This window comes from Nelumbo lutea, chromosome 3, assembly GCF_056320005.1.
Source record: "Nelumbo lutea isolate HS-2025 chromosome 3, American lotus-T2T, whole genome shotgun sequence".
Taxonomy (NCBI): Eukaryota; Viridiplantae; Streptophyta; class Magnoliopsida; order Proteales; family Nelumbonaceae; genus Nelumbo; species Nelumbo lutea.
The window spans coordinates 9,279,610-9,297,833 of record NC_142686.1 but is presented as its reverse complement, the minus strand read 5'-3'; the positions used below and the strand labels follow the sequence as shown (position 1 = coordinate 9,297,833).

The 18,224-nt window shown below is 40.0% G+C and overlaps 1 protein-coding gene across 1 annotated transcript; it reads left to right on the top strand.

Annotated features, from left to right (window-relative positions):
* Positions 1-16,108: 16,108 nt before the first annotated feature.
* LOC148862796 (uncharacterized) lies at positions 16,109-17,870 on the top strand. The gene is made up of 4 exons (XM_088974541.1): positions 16,109-17,023; positions 17,217-17,322; positions 17,440-17,517; positions 17,605-17,870. Exons 1-4 carry the CDS (start codon positions 16,964-16,966, stop codon positions 17,661-17,663), a joined length of 303 nt encoding a protein of 100 aa, XP_088830667.1. The 5' UTR covers positions 16,109-16,963; the 3' UTR covers positions 17,664-17,870.
* The last annotated feature ends 354 nt before the right edge of the window (positions 17,871-18,224 follow it).

The following is an 18,224-nucleotide window of genomic DNA, read 5'->3' as shown; positions in this document are numbered from 1 at the left end:
CACTAACAGAGCCATACTTCATGGACTGAAAGCTCGCTTAACTTGATCCAAGGGGTTGTGGGTAGACAAACTGCCCAATGTACTCTGGGCCTACCGGACTACCATCAAGACTGCCATAGGTGAGACTCCTTTCAACCTTACTTACGGCACAGAAGCAGTGATCCCAGCAGAAATCGAGGTGCCTACACTACGCTTGGAGGCCTACGACGAAGAGATTAATGATGACGAGCTCCGTACCAATCTAGACCTGGTGGAAGAGGTACAAGACCTGGCATACATCCAGACTACAACCTACCAACAGAGAGTAGCTCAGTACTATAACGCCCGGGTCAGAAAGCGACACGTTCGCGTTAGCGACCTGGTTCTTCGAAAGGTTATGGTACCTGAGCCCGACGTTGGTAAGCTCGGACCGAATTAGGAAGGTCCGGGCCGAGTAAGACGGGTATTCGGGGAAGGTACATATGAGCTTGAGACTCTGGAAGGGAAGCAAGTATCTCAAGCGTGGAACATCAGCAACCTAAGAAGGTACTACTTGTAATCACCGAACTAGAGAGAGGACTACGAGTCACTCCTAGAAACCCAAGGGCTTTGATGCCGAATTGACATAAGACCTCGGCACTACGATAAATCCTAATCACCTCCTCGGCATGGGCAGATAAGACCCAGTCGCCTCTTCGGCATGGGCGGACAAGTCCTAGTTGCCTCTTCGGCATAGGCAGACAAGTCCTAGTCACCTCTTCGGCATAGGCAAACCAGTTCTCATGCCTGAGGCATAGATAGTTCGAGTACAAACCCTACTATGTCTAACCCACGTTGGCATATAACAACAGGTTGATCCCACTTGAAGTCAAGCCCGATGGCTCAGCATTAAGGGATAATCGACACCTAAGCGAGTAGCCCGCATGCAGACAGGTCAGGTATATACCCTACAATGTCCACCCACCTCGGCGTACAACGCTGCAAAGTTATCCCTACTCGTAATCTATCTCGTTAGCTTGACAATTTGGGGTAACCGACACTTAGAAAAAAAATCTACTCCTATTTGGGGTCGGCACACAACGATGCGAAGTTATCTCAATCAGTAGTTCAGCTCGTTAGCTCGACAGCTCGGGATAACCAACACTTGGAAAAAATCTACTCCTATTTTTAGTTTAGTTCACCAGTTCGTGAGTTATTTACACTTAGAAATTTTTTGCACTGAGAAAGCCAAAATACTTGTTTTCCATTAATGTGAAGTTTTGAGTACAAAAAAAAAAGAGAGAAACTTTCACTATGAACCGAGCTCGGAGGCTCGGGGTATACATCATAAAGGACCAAGAAAAGAGGCTTCTAGTCACTTCGAGGCTCATTGTCCTTGTTAAAGGCTTCGGTAGGAAGATCCGTCTCCATACGGCCCTCACCAGCACCGATCTCCTCACCCTCATCGTGTAGGTCGCCGTCACTTTCTGCTTTGGAGTCCGAATCTTGAGCAGCTTCGATGGCCATCGACTTAGTGATCCTCAAAGTGGTTATGACACTGAGGTCAAGATGGGGGAACTCACATCAGGTTGGCCACCTGCTAAGCTTAAAACCTTTGTGGTAGATCGCCATCCCCACCTCGATCATCTCCTTCCGATACTCCGCCAAAGTCTTGTACTCCTCGACGGCCTTAACCTTGGCCTCCTCCATTGCTTGAAGTAGTATCCCAGTTCGCTCCTTCACGTGAGCCTCATGGGTTTCTACCTCCCTCTTCAGTGCCGCCTCTCGCTCTTCGAGCTCCCTCTTCAAGGCCGCCTCACGCTCTTCGAGCTCCTTTTTCTCCGACATCAGCAACGTGATCAACTCCTTCTTAGCCCGCACGTCCTTCTTCAGCTGATTATTTTCATTACGAGCTAAGTTCAGCTCGGTGTGGGCCTTGCGGGAAGACTCCTTAGCTGCTAGGGCCCGCTTCAAGTTCACCTCAGACTAATAAGCCAAGGCGTGGATGGTGGAATTCAGTTGCCAAGAGAAGAAAACAAGTGTTATCATATAAAAAGTCAAGTACAAGACAGATCGAAGAAGACAAGTCCGAAAACTTACCACCATGCAGTGAGTATCCGCTCGGGCTCCGAGTAGAGCAACCGGCAGTTTGGCCTGGCTAGAAACCTCCTTAGCAAACACTACACCTTTGCTCTTGAGGAGGCCGAATTTCGAAGTCAAAATGCTTCGAGCTCCGTCGTCGCTGCCTGAAGAAGCGGCAACTACTGGGGCAGGCTCCGAAGACGTAGCCTCCTCGGGCGCGTGGGGCAGGGAGAGCTTGCCCGATTCCTCCTTGACCAGGTCCATCACTAGAGGCTGCTCGACGGTTGATGGCTGCTCAGGCTCTGAAATGGCAGCTGGCGGGGACTCAATGCAAGCTCTTTTTGAAGCTCTCTTCTTTTTCCCCTTCTTCATACTCCCGAAGAGTTCGTTAGCGGGGATGTCCATGATAGCTGCAACAAAAATGAACTATAAAAAATAGTACCGAAATAAGACAAAGAAAATACAACAAACAACGACCTACTAGGACTCAAACCAGCCTGCACGAGCTTCCCCTCGGTCACAAAGTCTTCGAACTTCAGGTCGAGCTCCACCCAAGATCGGAGCACCTCCCTCGTCTTCAGGTCCAACCTGACACCGGGGTCCTGGATGGCTGCCCTCCAATGGGTCGGGAAAGGCCACTCCTCAGTGTTGCAGAGCACGAAATAACGCCTCTTCTAGGCAGGCACCTTGTTCAGGAGCTCGTGCAAGAGTTTGTAGCCAAGATGAGGTGACAGGTAATAAGTTTGCCTGTGCTCGGGCAGAACACTGGACGAGTTCTTTTTGATGGAAAGAATAGAAGAAAAGATGTCAAGGTCGAGGGGAAGGTTGTAGTCGTGGAAAAGATAAATGGTTCCTATGACGTTAAGGATGGAGTTCGGGTGCAACTGGTCTATGGTGATGTTGAATAATTATATGATTTTGACTATTAGAGGGTAAAGTGGAAGACGAAGACCAGCTACGAGCTGTTCCTCGAAGATCATGATCTCATCATGACCATGTTCCCAAGGGAAATTACCTAAGGGGATACTGTAGACGAGGTCGTTGGGAAGTCTGTACTGGGCTACTAAGGATAGAAGCTTGTCCGCCATCATTGTCGACGGACCAAAGTTATCTGGCATCCGAACTCGATGCGAGGTGGAAGCCAAGTCACCAGAGGCCTCTCACTCCCCCCGAAGTGAGTCCACCTCGGGAGGACCGTGGACCGCATCCTGACCCGAAGTAACATCCTCGGTAGGACGAAGATCTACGACCTGAGCTGAGGTACCCACCTTGGCTCCAACCGATTCACTACTCCTGTCTAAGAGGCTATCAAAACTAAAGCTAGACATAATGAAAAGATGAGGAATCAAAAAAGAGAGCTAGGGGAGACTCACCAAAAGAAAGACCGGAGAAAGGAAGACGACCCCGGAAAGACACCGAACTGAAGGACTTGAATGCGACCTCAAATTGTGGATTAGCAAACTAGTGGCGAAGAAAATGAGCCCTTGCCTCCTATTTATAGCCGGTGTGTCCGGGGATCAACGGTCGAGATCACCACGATCTGACGGATCCTAGGAAAACCGGTTGCACATCCCCCGAGGTTGAAATTGGTTTAATGCATGTTTTGACGTCCGTGGATTTTATAAAAAGGCGTGACATCCCCGCGTACATTAGACGTGACCTGGGTTATTCCTGGTTGAGCTGGGCAGCAAATAGGTCCGACCAATGATTCGCCCATCAAGCCGCCTAGGCCTTGTGCCAAATCCACCTAGACTCGTCATGAACTCCCCGCATCGGGTTGAGACCCCTGGCACGGGGAGTAGGGGGCAATTAATGAAGGGTGATTTGGCCCGACCTAGCAGAAATGGGACACGTGGACACGACCTGACTAAGAGATGACAGCTCAGCCTGGCAAGCTTAGTTTGCAACAATTGAGCTCGGGTATTCAATCACCTCGGCATAGGATCACCTTGGCACAGGGTCACCTCGGCGCAGGGTCACCTCGGCGCAGAGTCACCTCGGCATTCAATCCAGTTCGAAACTAAAAGACTGAAGTATCAGCTTGGGGCTACCGACCCGGACCGCCACGTAACGATCCTGGAAGTCTCTCCAACAGACTCCAAACCTCACGAGATTAGACCGCGTAACGACAGGCCTAATCTTCTCCCCACCCGGATCGGAAGGAATTGGTAATCTTTATTAATTGATACGTTACTCCCCAATTAAAGCGGAAACGGATCCCCTTAGGACAAAGATCCTAGAACCGAACCGCAAAACCTGCAAGGACTCAACTATATAAAGGCATCAACCCTAATGACACAAGGTACACATGATTTCTCTACTCTTTAGCTCTCAGAGCTTTCAGCTCACATCACAGTTTACTAACTTAAGCATCAGAGCGACCTCACCGGGTTAACCACCCCGGGTTCTCTGATTCGTTGTCTTGCTGATTCACCTAGCTCGCTGCTCGACTGGAAGCCAGATCATCCTCCAACAGGGAGTAGTCAGATCGCACTACATCATATATTAAATTAATAATCAAATTTTATTATTAATTAATTAAAAGTATTTAAAGTTATTATTAATATCTAAAATTTTAATAATTGTATTTTTTTATTTAAAATAAATTTAAATAAAATAATTATTTTAATTTTAATATAAATAAATATTATTTAATAAATTTAATTTTATTAATAACTTATAGTAATTTTAAAAATTGTTATTATTTTTATTTTTGAGAGATTTTTTACTTTTACGTACTAAAGCGTACATAATAAAACCACAATGGAGAATTGAGGAGAGAGAGAAAGAGTTTGGTAGGAGTCGAGAGAGCAAATGAGCAATCCCAAATCCCAATTTGTGAGTTAGTAGGTCCTGTAGTGACATGTGTCTTTTTTGTAGGGGTGGCAATGAGCCGAGGTTTTTACGAGCTATTCAAGCTCGGCTTGGCTCGGTTTCAATCAATCTCGAGCTCGAGCTCAATTATTGGCTTGATTATTAAACGAGTCAAGCTCGAGCCTCGTAAGGCTCGCAAGCCAGTTCGAATATATATATATATATATATATTATAAAAAGTAATATATATAATAAAATTATTATAATTCTTAACTCTTTAAATATCAAATAAAAACATTTTTATATATAATTTTTTATTTTTATAAAATATTTTTTCTCAAAATCGAGCTTGAACTCAAGGTTCTGGCTTGAACTAAGCTCGAGCCTTGTAGAACATTCTCGAGCCGAGCTCGAGCCTAGTACTATTCGGCTCGGCTCGAACCCACCCCTGTTTTTACGATAAGTCCCAAAAAATGTTACATTGAAGAGTAGAGGTTGCAGATAGCACATCCCAAATCCCAAATGTTACAACTTGGGGTGAGTTCACATATGCGCCTCACAAGGGGCACCCAACAATGTCCCACACCATATTTCTACCATGTATTAAGAATATTTCTCAATAATGATATCATTGGTTCTAATATTATTATGGGGAAATATGCGACGGAAATGTGCTATGGGACGTTGTGGGGCACAGATCTGAACTCACTTGACGTGGCCGATTGGCCGGACTCGTGGGGGAGGGAGACAATCGGTTTTCGACAACAAAATAATAAACCTCGTATTTGTTGCAGTGTAGATATTATTTTTATTTTTTGATGTCAACAGTATTTCTTTCATAGGTGTTTTTCACTTTTAAGGTTCAGTTCTTGTTGCGTACGTTGCTTTTTTTTTATATTCTCAGCTCTTTTTTCGAGGGGGTTGTTTCGAGTCCATGCACTGGTGGGTTCATTGGATGCATGAACCCACTTATCTTAATCGACCACGTCACCCAAGCCCTAAACCATAGTTTTTAAAAACGAACCGGTCAGGGGTCCAGTTATCGGTTTGAACGGTTTGATCGTTCAATCTGAATGATCGGTCCATTCTAACAAAAAAAATTTAAAAAGTTAACAATTTGGAAAATGGTCAAAACCATTTGAATGGTTAACCGACCAGTTTAGCGGTTTGCTGATCAAAATCAACGGTTTTGGGAGAAAACGGAACCAGTCAGGTGACTAGTTCCTAATTTTTTCGGTCCAACCGTCCGGTCCGGTCTGGTTTTGAAAACCATGCCCTAAACTCTTAGGCCCCATTCACATTTCGGGAAGTTACTTACCTAGGTAAATGCATTTATCAAAGTAATTGTTTCCTAGGAAAGATTTATCAGGGTAAGTGCATTTATCCATATTCTTTTATTTCCCATGTAAATATGGCAATGACCATTTTATCCATAAAAAACCATTATTACACAGGGCATTCTTGTTCCTTTCAAGTGTTGGCAACTTTTCCTTAAGGTGGGAAAGTTATTTACCCACATAGGAGATGAGTATACTCAGGAAAATGAGATCGCCTTTAGTGAGAGGTAAGCCCGTTCTAACAGTGTTCGAACAGGTATTTCCAATGCAAGGCTATAATGACTATTTGGATGGACTTTGCTCTAATTGAATCCAGTTCCCAAGAAAATAAACTTTCTCTGGTTCGGGAACTTCCATGGCACCAAATGTCACTTGTTTTTTATCAGTGGTTACCAACTACTACTTCTCTTACCATTTTAGCATTACTTTGTCCACTGAACTATTGCACTAATATAATTGAGGTGTCATGTTCTTTAGCTTTAGGTTAAGCAACATTGTACGTATTTGGCGTCATTGCCCTTTTGATCACAGAGGGCGCCTCTCTCCATGTATTAGGAATATCTTTCATATTTTTAAGTTATTATTCACGAGAGATGTTCCCAATGCATAGCAGATGTGCATGTGAAGCGCCCAAATGTGAGTAGCAGATCCTATCTCCCTTTTGACACCTGTGTACTCCTTCAGAAATCTGACAGATGACCCTTGGTCAATTTTTGGTCTAGTTTTTAGATGATAATTTCAGCTTTTTAACATTGTATAGGAAACTGTATATTTGGCATGCTTACTAAGAGCCCGAGCGAGTTACTGCTGTGGTTGCGTTTGTTGACACATTTTTCTCTTCATCTATCTTCAATTAAAAAAATTGTGGACTTTGTCTTTTACATGCTCACAGAGCTTGAATTGTTGGAGTTTGGTTTTATTAGGTGTATTTCTTGATTGAATAATGTAAATCTGTCATCTCCCTATTAGATTTTTATATGGTCTTGATTGACTGCAAAGCGAATCAGTGCTCCTTGGGCAGTTAGTTCTATTCTTAATGTTATGGAGTGTTCGGTTCAATTTGAAAAGCCATGTCAGTTCAAGCCCAGGATATTGCTTTTTGTCATGGGTTTTGCAGCTATTATTATCTTATTGTTTCAGTCATTGATGACTCCATATTCAAATGCTCTTTTGTCTTTATCTCCTGATAATAAGGTTATAAAACTTGGAAAAAGAATCTTTCTAAGTGGAAATTCTCCTCCTAAAACCATGAAGTTTGGTAATTTTCCACTTGCGGATATGTTGAAAGAGACTGAGTATAATGAAGAAACAAATGGAGATGCTGGAGACCAGAATGATGATTTTGTATCAGAGAAGGACAGGGATCCGGATAATGCATTTGAACTAGATGAGGATATAGAATCCGAGAATGAAATTTTGTCTGAGGAATTTATAAACAAGAATTCTACGCTGGAGGATTTCAAGGATTTACGCATTGGTTCTTTGGTAGACATACCTACTACAGAAACAAAATACAATCTATCACTGGAACAGATTGTTACACCAAATAGTGGTGTAAGTACAGAGGTGATCTGGAATGGGTGATTAAACATGTGGAAAATCCAGAGGGCTCCATAATCAGACCATCTGGATTGACCAAATATTCAATCCTCTAGTCCACATTTTTTCTTAATGTTTTTTATTTGTCATTGAAGGTCTTACTATTAAATATATCCAAAAATGGCTTATTCTTATCATGTTGCAAGTGTTTTAGTTCAAGTAGGGACCTTCACTACAATGATAAAAAAATAAAAAAATAAAAGTAGGGACCTCTACATGACCTGGCACATTTTTGCAATAAAGAAGGATTTTGTGGCTAATCTGATCTGTCCATGAACTAGGAGACCCTCCCTCTGGACGGGTACCTGCTAATGGGATGGAATCCCCTGCAAACAAAAAGTCTACATGCAATCTGAAAGCATGGGCATTCGGTCACACATTGGAAACATCTCCCCATGAATTTAATATACACGTACAAGAGATATTTCCCTATGTGTGGATGGGTGCTATGTGCAGAGTTTTTTATTTCAGGAGTAGGGGTGTCAATCAGCCGGTTTTGGTTTGGATCCAATCCAATACAAACCTTATCATTTCGGATTTGGACGGTCCATTATAATTATTGGATTGGACCAATCCAAAATAAATTGGTCCATATTCTTATTGGTTTGAATTGGACCTAAACCAAATTTCCAATAATTCGATCTTGAGGCCAAACCCTTGTCCAATTTGAAATCAATCAAAATTAAAGTCAACATAAAATCACTTTTATGAAAGTACTTCTACAAAATCACTTTTACGAAAATACTCTTATAAAAACACTTTTATAAAAGTAATTTTATGAAAAGTATTTTTACGAAAGCACTTTTATAAAAAAATACTTTACAAAAGTATTTTTACAAAAAATATTTTTATGAAAGCACTTTTATAAAAATGATTTTATAAAAGCACTTTAATAAAAGTACTTTTATGAAAACACTTATATAAAAGTACTTTTACACGAAAGCACTATTATGGAAGCACTTTCATAAAAACACTATTATAGTATTAGTGTTTGGTTACAAAATTCTTGCCATAGGCCACATTCTTTTTATAATAAAAAGTCAGCCTCGTAGCACAAAAATTGAATAGCTATCATGCCCCCCCATCTTGCTCATTTTCGTTCTTTAAATAAACTTTGCCTATAAAACTGTTTCCATAGATATTTACTTTTATGAAAGCACTTTTACATGAAAATACTTTTACAAAACACTATTATAAAAGTAAACTTATGAAAAGTACTTTTATAAAAGCATTTTTATAAAAATATTTTTACTAAAGCACTTTTGTAGAAGTATTTTTTATAAAAGCATTTTAATAAAAACACTTTTATGAAAACACTTTTATAAAACTTTTATAAAAACATATATGCCAACTTATAAACATTGGTTGCCGGCCATCCACCGGTAAATATTTATACCAATAATTTTGGAGACCTAAGCTGGTGGTTTATGAATATTGGTACATTTCTTTTTTTTTTTTTTTTTTGAAAAATGAAAATGAGCACTAGGACATTTGTCGGTTGAAAATAATTCATTTTTAGAAAAAAAAATGTTTGGTTTATTGGAATATTTTCTCATTCTGAACCAGACGTTTGTTTTTTTTATTTTCTTTATCCCTTTCATTTGCATTTGGATTGACGTGAGCAAATAGGATTTCCTGCCCACTTTGAGTGGGAAATCTGTCCACTCATGTGAGAACCATTACATTTTTGCTTCAGCTTTCTTGTTTGCCCATTATTTTATTTCCTTGGTTATTGGTGATTCATATAGATCATTTGGGTGCACAATTGTCTAAAGTGATTGATCGGTCAAGTTTGTGACAAGGGCGATCGGAACGCATCGTAGCAACCGAACCCAGTGGTACCAAACTACCAATCGGGTCAGGGTGTCTCGACACCCGAGCAAAGGTAGACGTCTCATAGAGAGTTGGCCCAAGCAGCGTATTAGCCATTATATTACATAAGAGGGATTGGACAAAATCTCTCGCTTCATTCAAGAATCAAGATTGAGGATTTGAGATCACTATTGGTCGTTCTGGATTGTACTAGGGGAAACTTGGCAGGATCTGACTCATGACCACCAAAAATCAACGATCAAGCCCGGGGATCTCTACAGACTACAATCTGATATGGATTGGGAGAACAAAATTGAAAAACTTCTGTGCGCCCACGTTCACCTCAATGGAAAAACTTCAACAGTTCAACTCTTAAATATTTGCCAAATTTAAAGAGGCCAAGGACAGATACAGTGCAAAAATTTCAAATTGGTATCCGATTTGCACCCTTAAATTCAACTCAACTCTATGAAAAACAATAAATTTATTTCAATTAGATCTGATGGGCTGGCTTGGCCCGACTCGTTATTAAGTCAGGCTTGGTCATAATTTTAGGCCTGTGGACTTAGGCTCAGGCTTAAAATAAATCCGAAGGACTACGGATACATACGATCCAGAATTCTGAATTCCAACCCCCCTAGTACTAGCTCTCTCTCTCCCCTATAAACCACATCTTGCCTGTAAATTTGGCATCAAATCACGGTGATGTATTCCCCCTGTACTATAAAATTACGATTGGTCATTCTCCCAAAGTCCAACTAATAACAAGGCCAGTCATGGGCTAATATTTGCAAACTTACAGGTTTAGGTTGGATCCAGTTTGGGTCTATTCTTATTCAACCAGACCTGACGTATTGATAACTCTATTTGTTTTATTTGACATTTAGGATATAATAATGAAATAATAGCATAAATATTAACATATTATTTCAAAAAACAATTCAAAACTATTAAAACATTCATCTAAAATTTCAAAAAAAAAAAAAGGAAAAATCTCATCATTATAACTAAAGGTCGAAAACGACCAAACTTAAAATATTGAGCATACCCCCATTGGAGTCCATATTTTATGATATTTTGAAGTTATTGGATGAAGGTTTATTTGCCCCCCTTTTCCCCACCACATGAAAAGCATTAGAAAGCATTTGTATGCTTTGCAAATCATCTTATACCACATATTTGCAACATTGTGTTATTTCAAGTGGGTCCTATAATAGATGTGCAATCTACAGACCCAAACTAATGTATTTACAGTGTTTTCAATCTGCTATTGACCCAGTCAATTAAATTGTTCAAATCATCACTTGTTTAAGATTTTGGGTTCAACTCAGTCAAACCCATTAGGCAGTCAAAAAACACTGATTTGATCAAGAACCGTTTGATCTGGCTGGCTCAACCATTGACTTGTTCGACCCTGTCACACTCAATTCATACAAGCTTTCGGAGGCCTTAACTTTGCATTCCAATGTTCGATTAGGGTGATTTTTTTTTTTTTGTGATTTTGGGTAATTTTTTTAGATCTATGTGTCTAAAAGGGCCAATAGGCACCTTGCCCCGCTATTTTTGCAAAAAAAACATTTTTTGGCCCCAAAATGAAAATTTTAATATTTTTATAAATAAAAAATTAAAAAGCATAAATTAAATATAAAAAACATATACCATATCTAACATAATTATATATTATTTATTAATAAAATATATTTTTACACACACACACACATATATATATATATATATATATATATGTATGTATGTATGTATGTACCTTAAACACATGTGGGACGGCCTGACCCGTTTGACCCAGATGGTCGGACCAGTGACCTGCGATCTAGATGCAAAAACAGTTCAACCTCCGAATCAGTTTTTAAAACATTGTGTGTTTATCAAAGTGGAACCCAATGCTTTCTGTTTATAGTGGAATAAATAACTCAGGTAGGTAGACAATAAGGGAGTTAGTGGGCCAATCATAATACGCCACATCATCCTTGTATCATTTGCAGGAGCGATGTCTATATGCACATGTTGTAATACCATGATTGGCCTTGTATTGGGAGTAGAATTATAGACTAATACTGTGTTTGATAGAAAATAAGGATAAAAGCAGATATTTGAGAGAAAGTTACTCAAGAAATTTTATGAAAGCAACTTTTTGCTCAAAATTCTCTGTTAGAAGAAACCAACCATAGCCCAAGGCCAAGGGCGTTGTTTACGTTTCATGTGAAATACAAAAACCTCTTTTATCATTTGTATTCAATCAAGGAGGAAGGAGGAATATTCACCGATGTAAGCATGACATTAGGTAGTGGTTGTTGACAATAATCATTCAAAACCCAACAAATAGATAAAAAAAAAAAAACACTGAATGGGTCACATTTTTCTGGTTTTTTGGTGGGGGATTGGGTCACGGCAAGTGGGTCGCATTATTCCAAACACCAATTCTTATATTTTCATAGTGGGGGCCAGTTTTTCAACCACCAACCCAATGCAAGGTTTTGTTTTCGAAAAAACGGACGTTGTTGCTTGAGTTTGTCTATATGCCAATTGCCAAGTAACTTGCCACGTACCACTTACGTGGCCATGTGATTCTTATGATTTATGCACAAAAGTAAATATTTTATATCATAGAATAGGGAAGATGCATTACCGTTTGATTTACACATGGGGTTTATGATTAATTATAGACCAACAAACTGTGGCCAACAAAAAGATTGAATGCTTTTTTGTTTTTCTGGAACCAAACACCCTCTTAATTATCAAAAGTAACTAATTTGAAATTACGAAGCTTGTGTTTGATGCCATTTGACAATTTGGGCTCAAATGTTTTGAGGGGCAATGACGTTTATGTCAAAATGCCAACATAGCACTTTCACATAAAATTTGTTTGGTTGGTAGTTATGCTGACTGGGCGTTGAAGAAGTGTTCTGAGCATTATTTTGTTTGGTAATGCTAAAATATTTAAATGAAATGTTTATAATGTGACACCACTTTACTATACTGATCGTCATCCAATTATCAATATTAAAAATAAATGCTTTTTAATAATTGACTCATTATTAGACTTAGATTAACATGTGAATGCAGATCTAATGGTTCTTGTAGCATAGCCAAAAGGGAACCATTTGTCTTGGAGGTACCCATGGAGGGCTTGTGACCTTTGCTAGTATTTGATACACCGGAATAACTCTCTACATTGCCAAGTGGGCCAAGTAAGAGCTTGGTCATTGGATTGTTTATTTAGTATGTGTTTGTTTTCGTTTATTTCACTCAACGTTTGTATTTTAGGCTGCGTTTGGAAACGATGCAAATAGAGTGTCAGGATAAATTTATACTTTAATTCATTTTTGCATGTATTTGGTAACATTTCATTTATGCATTGATAAATGGCAAACCAATGCATATTTACATTGATAATAAGATATAAAAATACATCAATAAAAAAGAAGTAAATTTGCATTCAAATGGGCTTTTGATTAAAAAAAAATAGCATATGCTTTATTGAAATTCATGTTTGCATCCATTACAGCTAAAAGGCTGTTTGGTAAGAAGGTAAATTTGTCAGTACAAAACTAACCCAATTTTACAATTTATATGAACCGTTGTACACTCTACGTATTTGCATCGTTTCCAAACACAGCCTTAGGCTCCATTTGGAAAGAGTACAAATACAAATATGTGCAGTGCAAATACATATAAAATACTACAAAAATACTAAGTTTTGCACTCCACATATTTGTATTTGTTATCCTTCTAAACAGAGCCTTATTTGCTTGCAAAACCGAGAAAGGTAATAATTACAACCATTTATGACAATTAGGTGCCACTAGGCTCTACATCAGCGTAACGGTGAAAAAATGCCTAACTGTTTGTGAAAGCTCTAAAAAATAACTTCTCCAAAGAGTAGGCGTGCATGAAAACTAAAATCCACTTTTGTCATTCTTGATGCATACAAAAGAGCAAGAGAGAAGAACTACTGAAGAGGCGCTTTATGTGGCAGCATTTATTGAATAAACACCCGTTTAAATGTGCAGCTGATGGAGGAAACATCAGTTTGACGTTTAGATCCAAAACATCAAGCAGCGTTTCAAGTAGAAACAACATGTACCAGTCATGCATAGGTTGTTGAGTGTTCATGGACATGGACCAAAAAACTAATTGATGAATCAATTTTTGGTGATGTATCAATTTTTTTGTGCTAAGTACCTCATCCTTTAGTCTGCTTCCAAGTGGCCGATGACTCAGAAGTCGAAGTTAACTTCTACTGGATTTTGAGTTGGGGGCAGACCGAGTTAACTAGGCTGAGCTGGGCAGGTTAGGTGCCGAACTGACTGGGCCGAGCTAGGCAAGTTAGGTGACGAGCTGACTAGAGTGTCGAGCTGCCTATTTGGTGCTGAGCTGACCAGAGTGTCGAGCTGCCTATTAGGTGTCGAGCTGACTAGAGGGCCGAGTTGCCTATTAGTTGCCGAGCTGACCAGAGTGTCGAGCTGCCTGGTAGCGAGCTGGATTAATTGTTGAGCTTCGTAGTTCTTTAGAGACCTGCAAGGAATCAATGTCAGAGGACCCAGGGTGGCTAACCCGGCGAGGTCGTTCCGATGCTTAAGTCAGTACTCTCATAGTAGACTGCGAGGTAAAAATCACAAAGTATGAGAGTTAGAATATGCTTACTTGCCCCCCCCCATGCCATTGGGGTTGGTGCCTTTATATAGGCATAGTTTGGTGTGGACTTCATGCACCGCATCCGAGATTTTCGAGAAGTCGTCTAAGTGGTCCGAGATTCCCTGAGGTAACCGCCATGCACGTTGACCACCCTCCGGATCATTCGGCACGTGGGCCAACTCCCAAAGATCGTGGGAGTGTTTGGATATGCATGCCGAATTTGTCGATGAACACATCGTACAGGCCGCCAGATCAGCGCCTGTGCCAGGCCGCCAGGTGGAACACCATCAACTTGGCTAAGACAAATTGTTGTCTAAGTGATTTCAGGTGTCACCTACTTGTTACGAGGTACCATGTGTCACAATATCATTGAAGGGGAAAAATCCGCTATCATCACTAAACATGGATATGAATAGAGTAACGTATCGAATCCTAGGATGTTCTCCCAGCAGCACTTTTGGATGTTGGCTCCCAAGACGCAAAGTTAATTCTATGTGGTATTGATACGTACGTAGCTACACATGTGGATTGGTGAAAGGCTAATTCCTTAAAACTTCACGTGATAATGTGAGTGGCGTGGCTATGTTTTATTACAACCATCCAGTGGTCCTGGCCTTTATTTATTAAGGAATGATGTCTATTTCTCTCTCTCTCTCTCTTTTGGTAACTAGCGAATGAAGTATATTGTTCAAAGCAAGTATGAAAAGCATGTGCATACAAAGACGAAAGTAACAAGAGAAGGATAATAATAGGCAAAACGAGAAAACAACAAAGAATACATAAAATGTAGGTGGTGTTTTACAATATGAATTATTTTTCTTGGTTGCTGTACGTCTAAAATCAAGTTGAATCAAAATCATCCTGTTTGAAATCATATTGTTTCTCAAAACAGAAATACTATAACTAACCACCAGAAAAACTTATAACCAATCAACTGCGTCGTAAAAGTGATATCCAATCGATCACGTGGATTTTCATCAAAATTCATTAGGGGTTTTGATTGGTTAAAGTCATTCCAATATTTTTTTTTTCCTCTGTGGTAGAACTTGCGATGAAGGAAGCTTCTGTGCACGTACGACTTCTGGTTTTCCCTGTAAAGCTTGTCAGTATGTCTGGGTATGTTTGGCTGAGTCATGTTGGAAACTTGTATTTGTTTTAAAAACATCACAATGAAAAAGAAAAGATTTTTTTTTTTGAAAAGATATAAACAGTTGAATGCTATTTCCCCATAAAATTTTACATTTCTATTTTTTTTTTCTTATCTATATTCAATGAAAAAATGTGGCTTTCCAACAATTTGAAAAAAGGCCAGAAAGGTAATATAATGATGGTGAGATGGGAAGTTGGAAAAAAAAGGAATCGAAGAATAAGGCCATAGAAAGAAATCAAAGAGAAATTATTCAACGCAATGATCAGATAATGGCAAATAGAAACTTGGAAGCAAAGGTAACGCCTGCCGAAACAATCGGGTGATAGAAAATAGGAATTTGTAGGAGATTATTACACAAACCATGCAATTAAGGCTCAGGTCCCAGGATAATATTGGAATCATGCTCTGCTCATCAGAGATAGGAGAGTCTGTAATGAAGTAATGACGTGCTGGTATAATCCAGATTAAGGTGGGGATAAATTATTAAATCATGGATGGATGGCATCGCAGATGTGGACTTGTGATGCGCATCCCCATTCCCGTCCCCGCCTTGATCTGGGTCCATGTGATGGCGCTGGTGGTTCAATGCCAGACAAAATATGCCTGTACCCCACTGGGTACGAAGATACCTCAGACCAAGACTTAACACACTCAACCAAGCAGATACCTTATCATTTTAAAGCACAATAATGAATGACTAGCTACACAAGTAATCAGAACCGCAGCAAGTTTACCTTCACTAATTTCGGGCAACACGGAGAAGGGAATGGGTTGATTTGTTGAAATTAAAATTTTATACATTAATCGTTTCTGTTCAATTCAAACAAAAATCCTGTAAGCGGAAAACCTCTTTTTTAGTGGCCATTTCTGGTTCGAGTTTACATATTTTCGATCGAAAATTGGAACCCGTATCGACAAATTCTGATCAGTACCGTAGTAGGGGAGTGTATAGGTGGTGGGTCTTCCTCCTCCTCCACAGCACAATTCAATTCCACATAACGTGGTGCAGAGATGTGAAGGGATGAAGGTGGTCCCGGCCGGCCAGTTGTCGGAAGGAACCCAAGTGGGGCCGGGCCACCTCTGTCCTCTGGTAGTCCCAGGTCATTGGGTTGCAGTTGAAAGAATTCGAAGAAGTAGGACCCAGAAAAGGAACGGACTCAAGAGAGGAAGGTGAGGGTTAAGTGGCTCTAGGATTGGCCACGCTTCTCAAAACCATCCCTTCACGAGAGATGAATCACGGGGGTCACTGCCTCACTGGTCACAGTCTTATCTCTTGAAGATGAGGTGAATCCACCCCTTGGGATTTCGTCTGCTATTTTGGCCCTTCGCTTGGATATCTGTGGATAATACTTGTTCTTCTCTCCCCTCCCTTTGTTATATAAACCCCCTCAAATATCTTTCTTTTCCCACCCTCGTCTCGTCTTCGTGTACTTTTGCATTTGTTTCCCTTTCTGTTTTTCTCTTTCTAGCTCTTCTCCACTTCGATCGCTATTCATTTTCTCAATTACTCGATCCCCACCCTTTTGTTTTTGTCATCTTCTGCTGATAAACAGCAACAATGTATCTTGAACATCAACTCCCATGTTTGTATTGCCACCCCCACAGATACATTAGAATGGTAAGTGACAGACAAAGAACCCCCCCTCCCCCTCTCCACTGGGAGAAGGAAAGAGACTGTACAAGAATCTCTACTTTGTTTGAACTGTATCATATCTTCACTACTATAGACCTGCTGCTTAAACAATCGCTTGGCGATTAATAATCAATGGGTATCATTATATTGAAGATTATGTTTTTGCATGGAACAACAGGTTCACCATCTGATAGAGAGATGTTTACTCCTCGGCATGACTAGAGACGACTGTGTCAAAGGGCTTGCGGTGCATGCCAAAATCCACCCACTCATCACACTTACAGGTCCTCTCTCTCTCTCTCTCTATCTCTCTCTCTCTCTCTCTCTCTTGCATGTTTATGTTTTCCTGGGTTTGAGTTGGTTATGATGAACATAATTAGAGTTGGTGCTGCTGCCTGCAGTGTGGAAAGAGCTAATCAAAGAGAACAGGGACTTCTTTCGAGCATATTATCTTGCTATTTCTCCAAGGCCTTTGAAATGTAAGTTACTCTATAAGCTTCTTATGCTTGATCCTGAGAAATATAAAACTGAAAAAGAAAATTAACTAACTTTGCTAGCCTGTACAGGGACACCAGTGCACAGGGTATCAAGATTTAGAAGAAGGAAGCAATGGAAATCAATGTGAAGATCACCCAACTCGCCATCAAAAACTAATACTACCTACCTACCTAGTGTTGTATTCTCTGTCCTAGTTTAGGTGTATATATATGTACATGTGTTTAAGCTATATTATAGTATTTTTGTGGGTAGATGATATATATATGTATAGACAATAGACACAAGCTCCCATTGCTGGGTCAGTATATGAATTTTAAGCAGATATTGTTGAAAATGATACAACTTCTTTCTTCTATACTTCTCCATGAAGATCATAGCAGGCAAGCTTCTCTTCTTGGACACTAAACCCTAGGCTGCGCTTGGTTTACGAGAAAATAAAAGAGAAACAGATCCTTATTATTATCTTGGACACTAAACCCTAGCAGGCAAGTTCTGAAATTGCTTAAGAACTTCCTTTTCCTCTCTTACTTATTATCTGAACCGAACAGATCCTTGATCTTGATGTCCCATGTTCTGGGTCCATCCAACCTAAGCTCTCATGGATTAACCCATGACATGAGAGTACAACCACCCTGTTATTATTCATTAGCTCGAAACTGTCAACTTATGATTATTTCTCGAGCCAATG

Bases quoted from the DNA above. Each gene is read 5' to 3' on its own strand.
- LOC148862796 (XM_088974541.1), top strand. From the start codon at position 16,964: ATGTATCTTGAACATCAACTCCCATGTTTGTATTGCCACCCCCACAGA. The intron at 17,024-17,216 runs GTAAGTGACAGA...ATGGAACAACAG, and splicing joins CCCACAGATACATTAGAATG to GTTCACCATCTGATAGAGAG. The intron at 17,518-17,604 runs GTAAGTTACTCT...TAGCCTGTACAG, and splicing joins TTCTCCAAGGCCTTTGAAAT to GGACACCAGTGCACAGGGTA.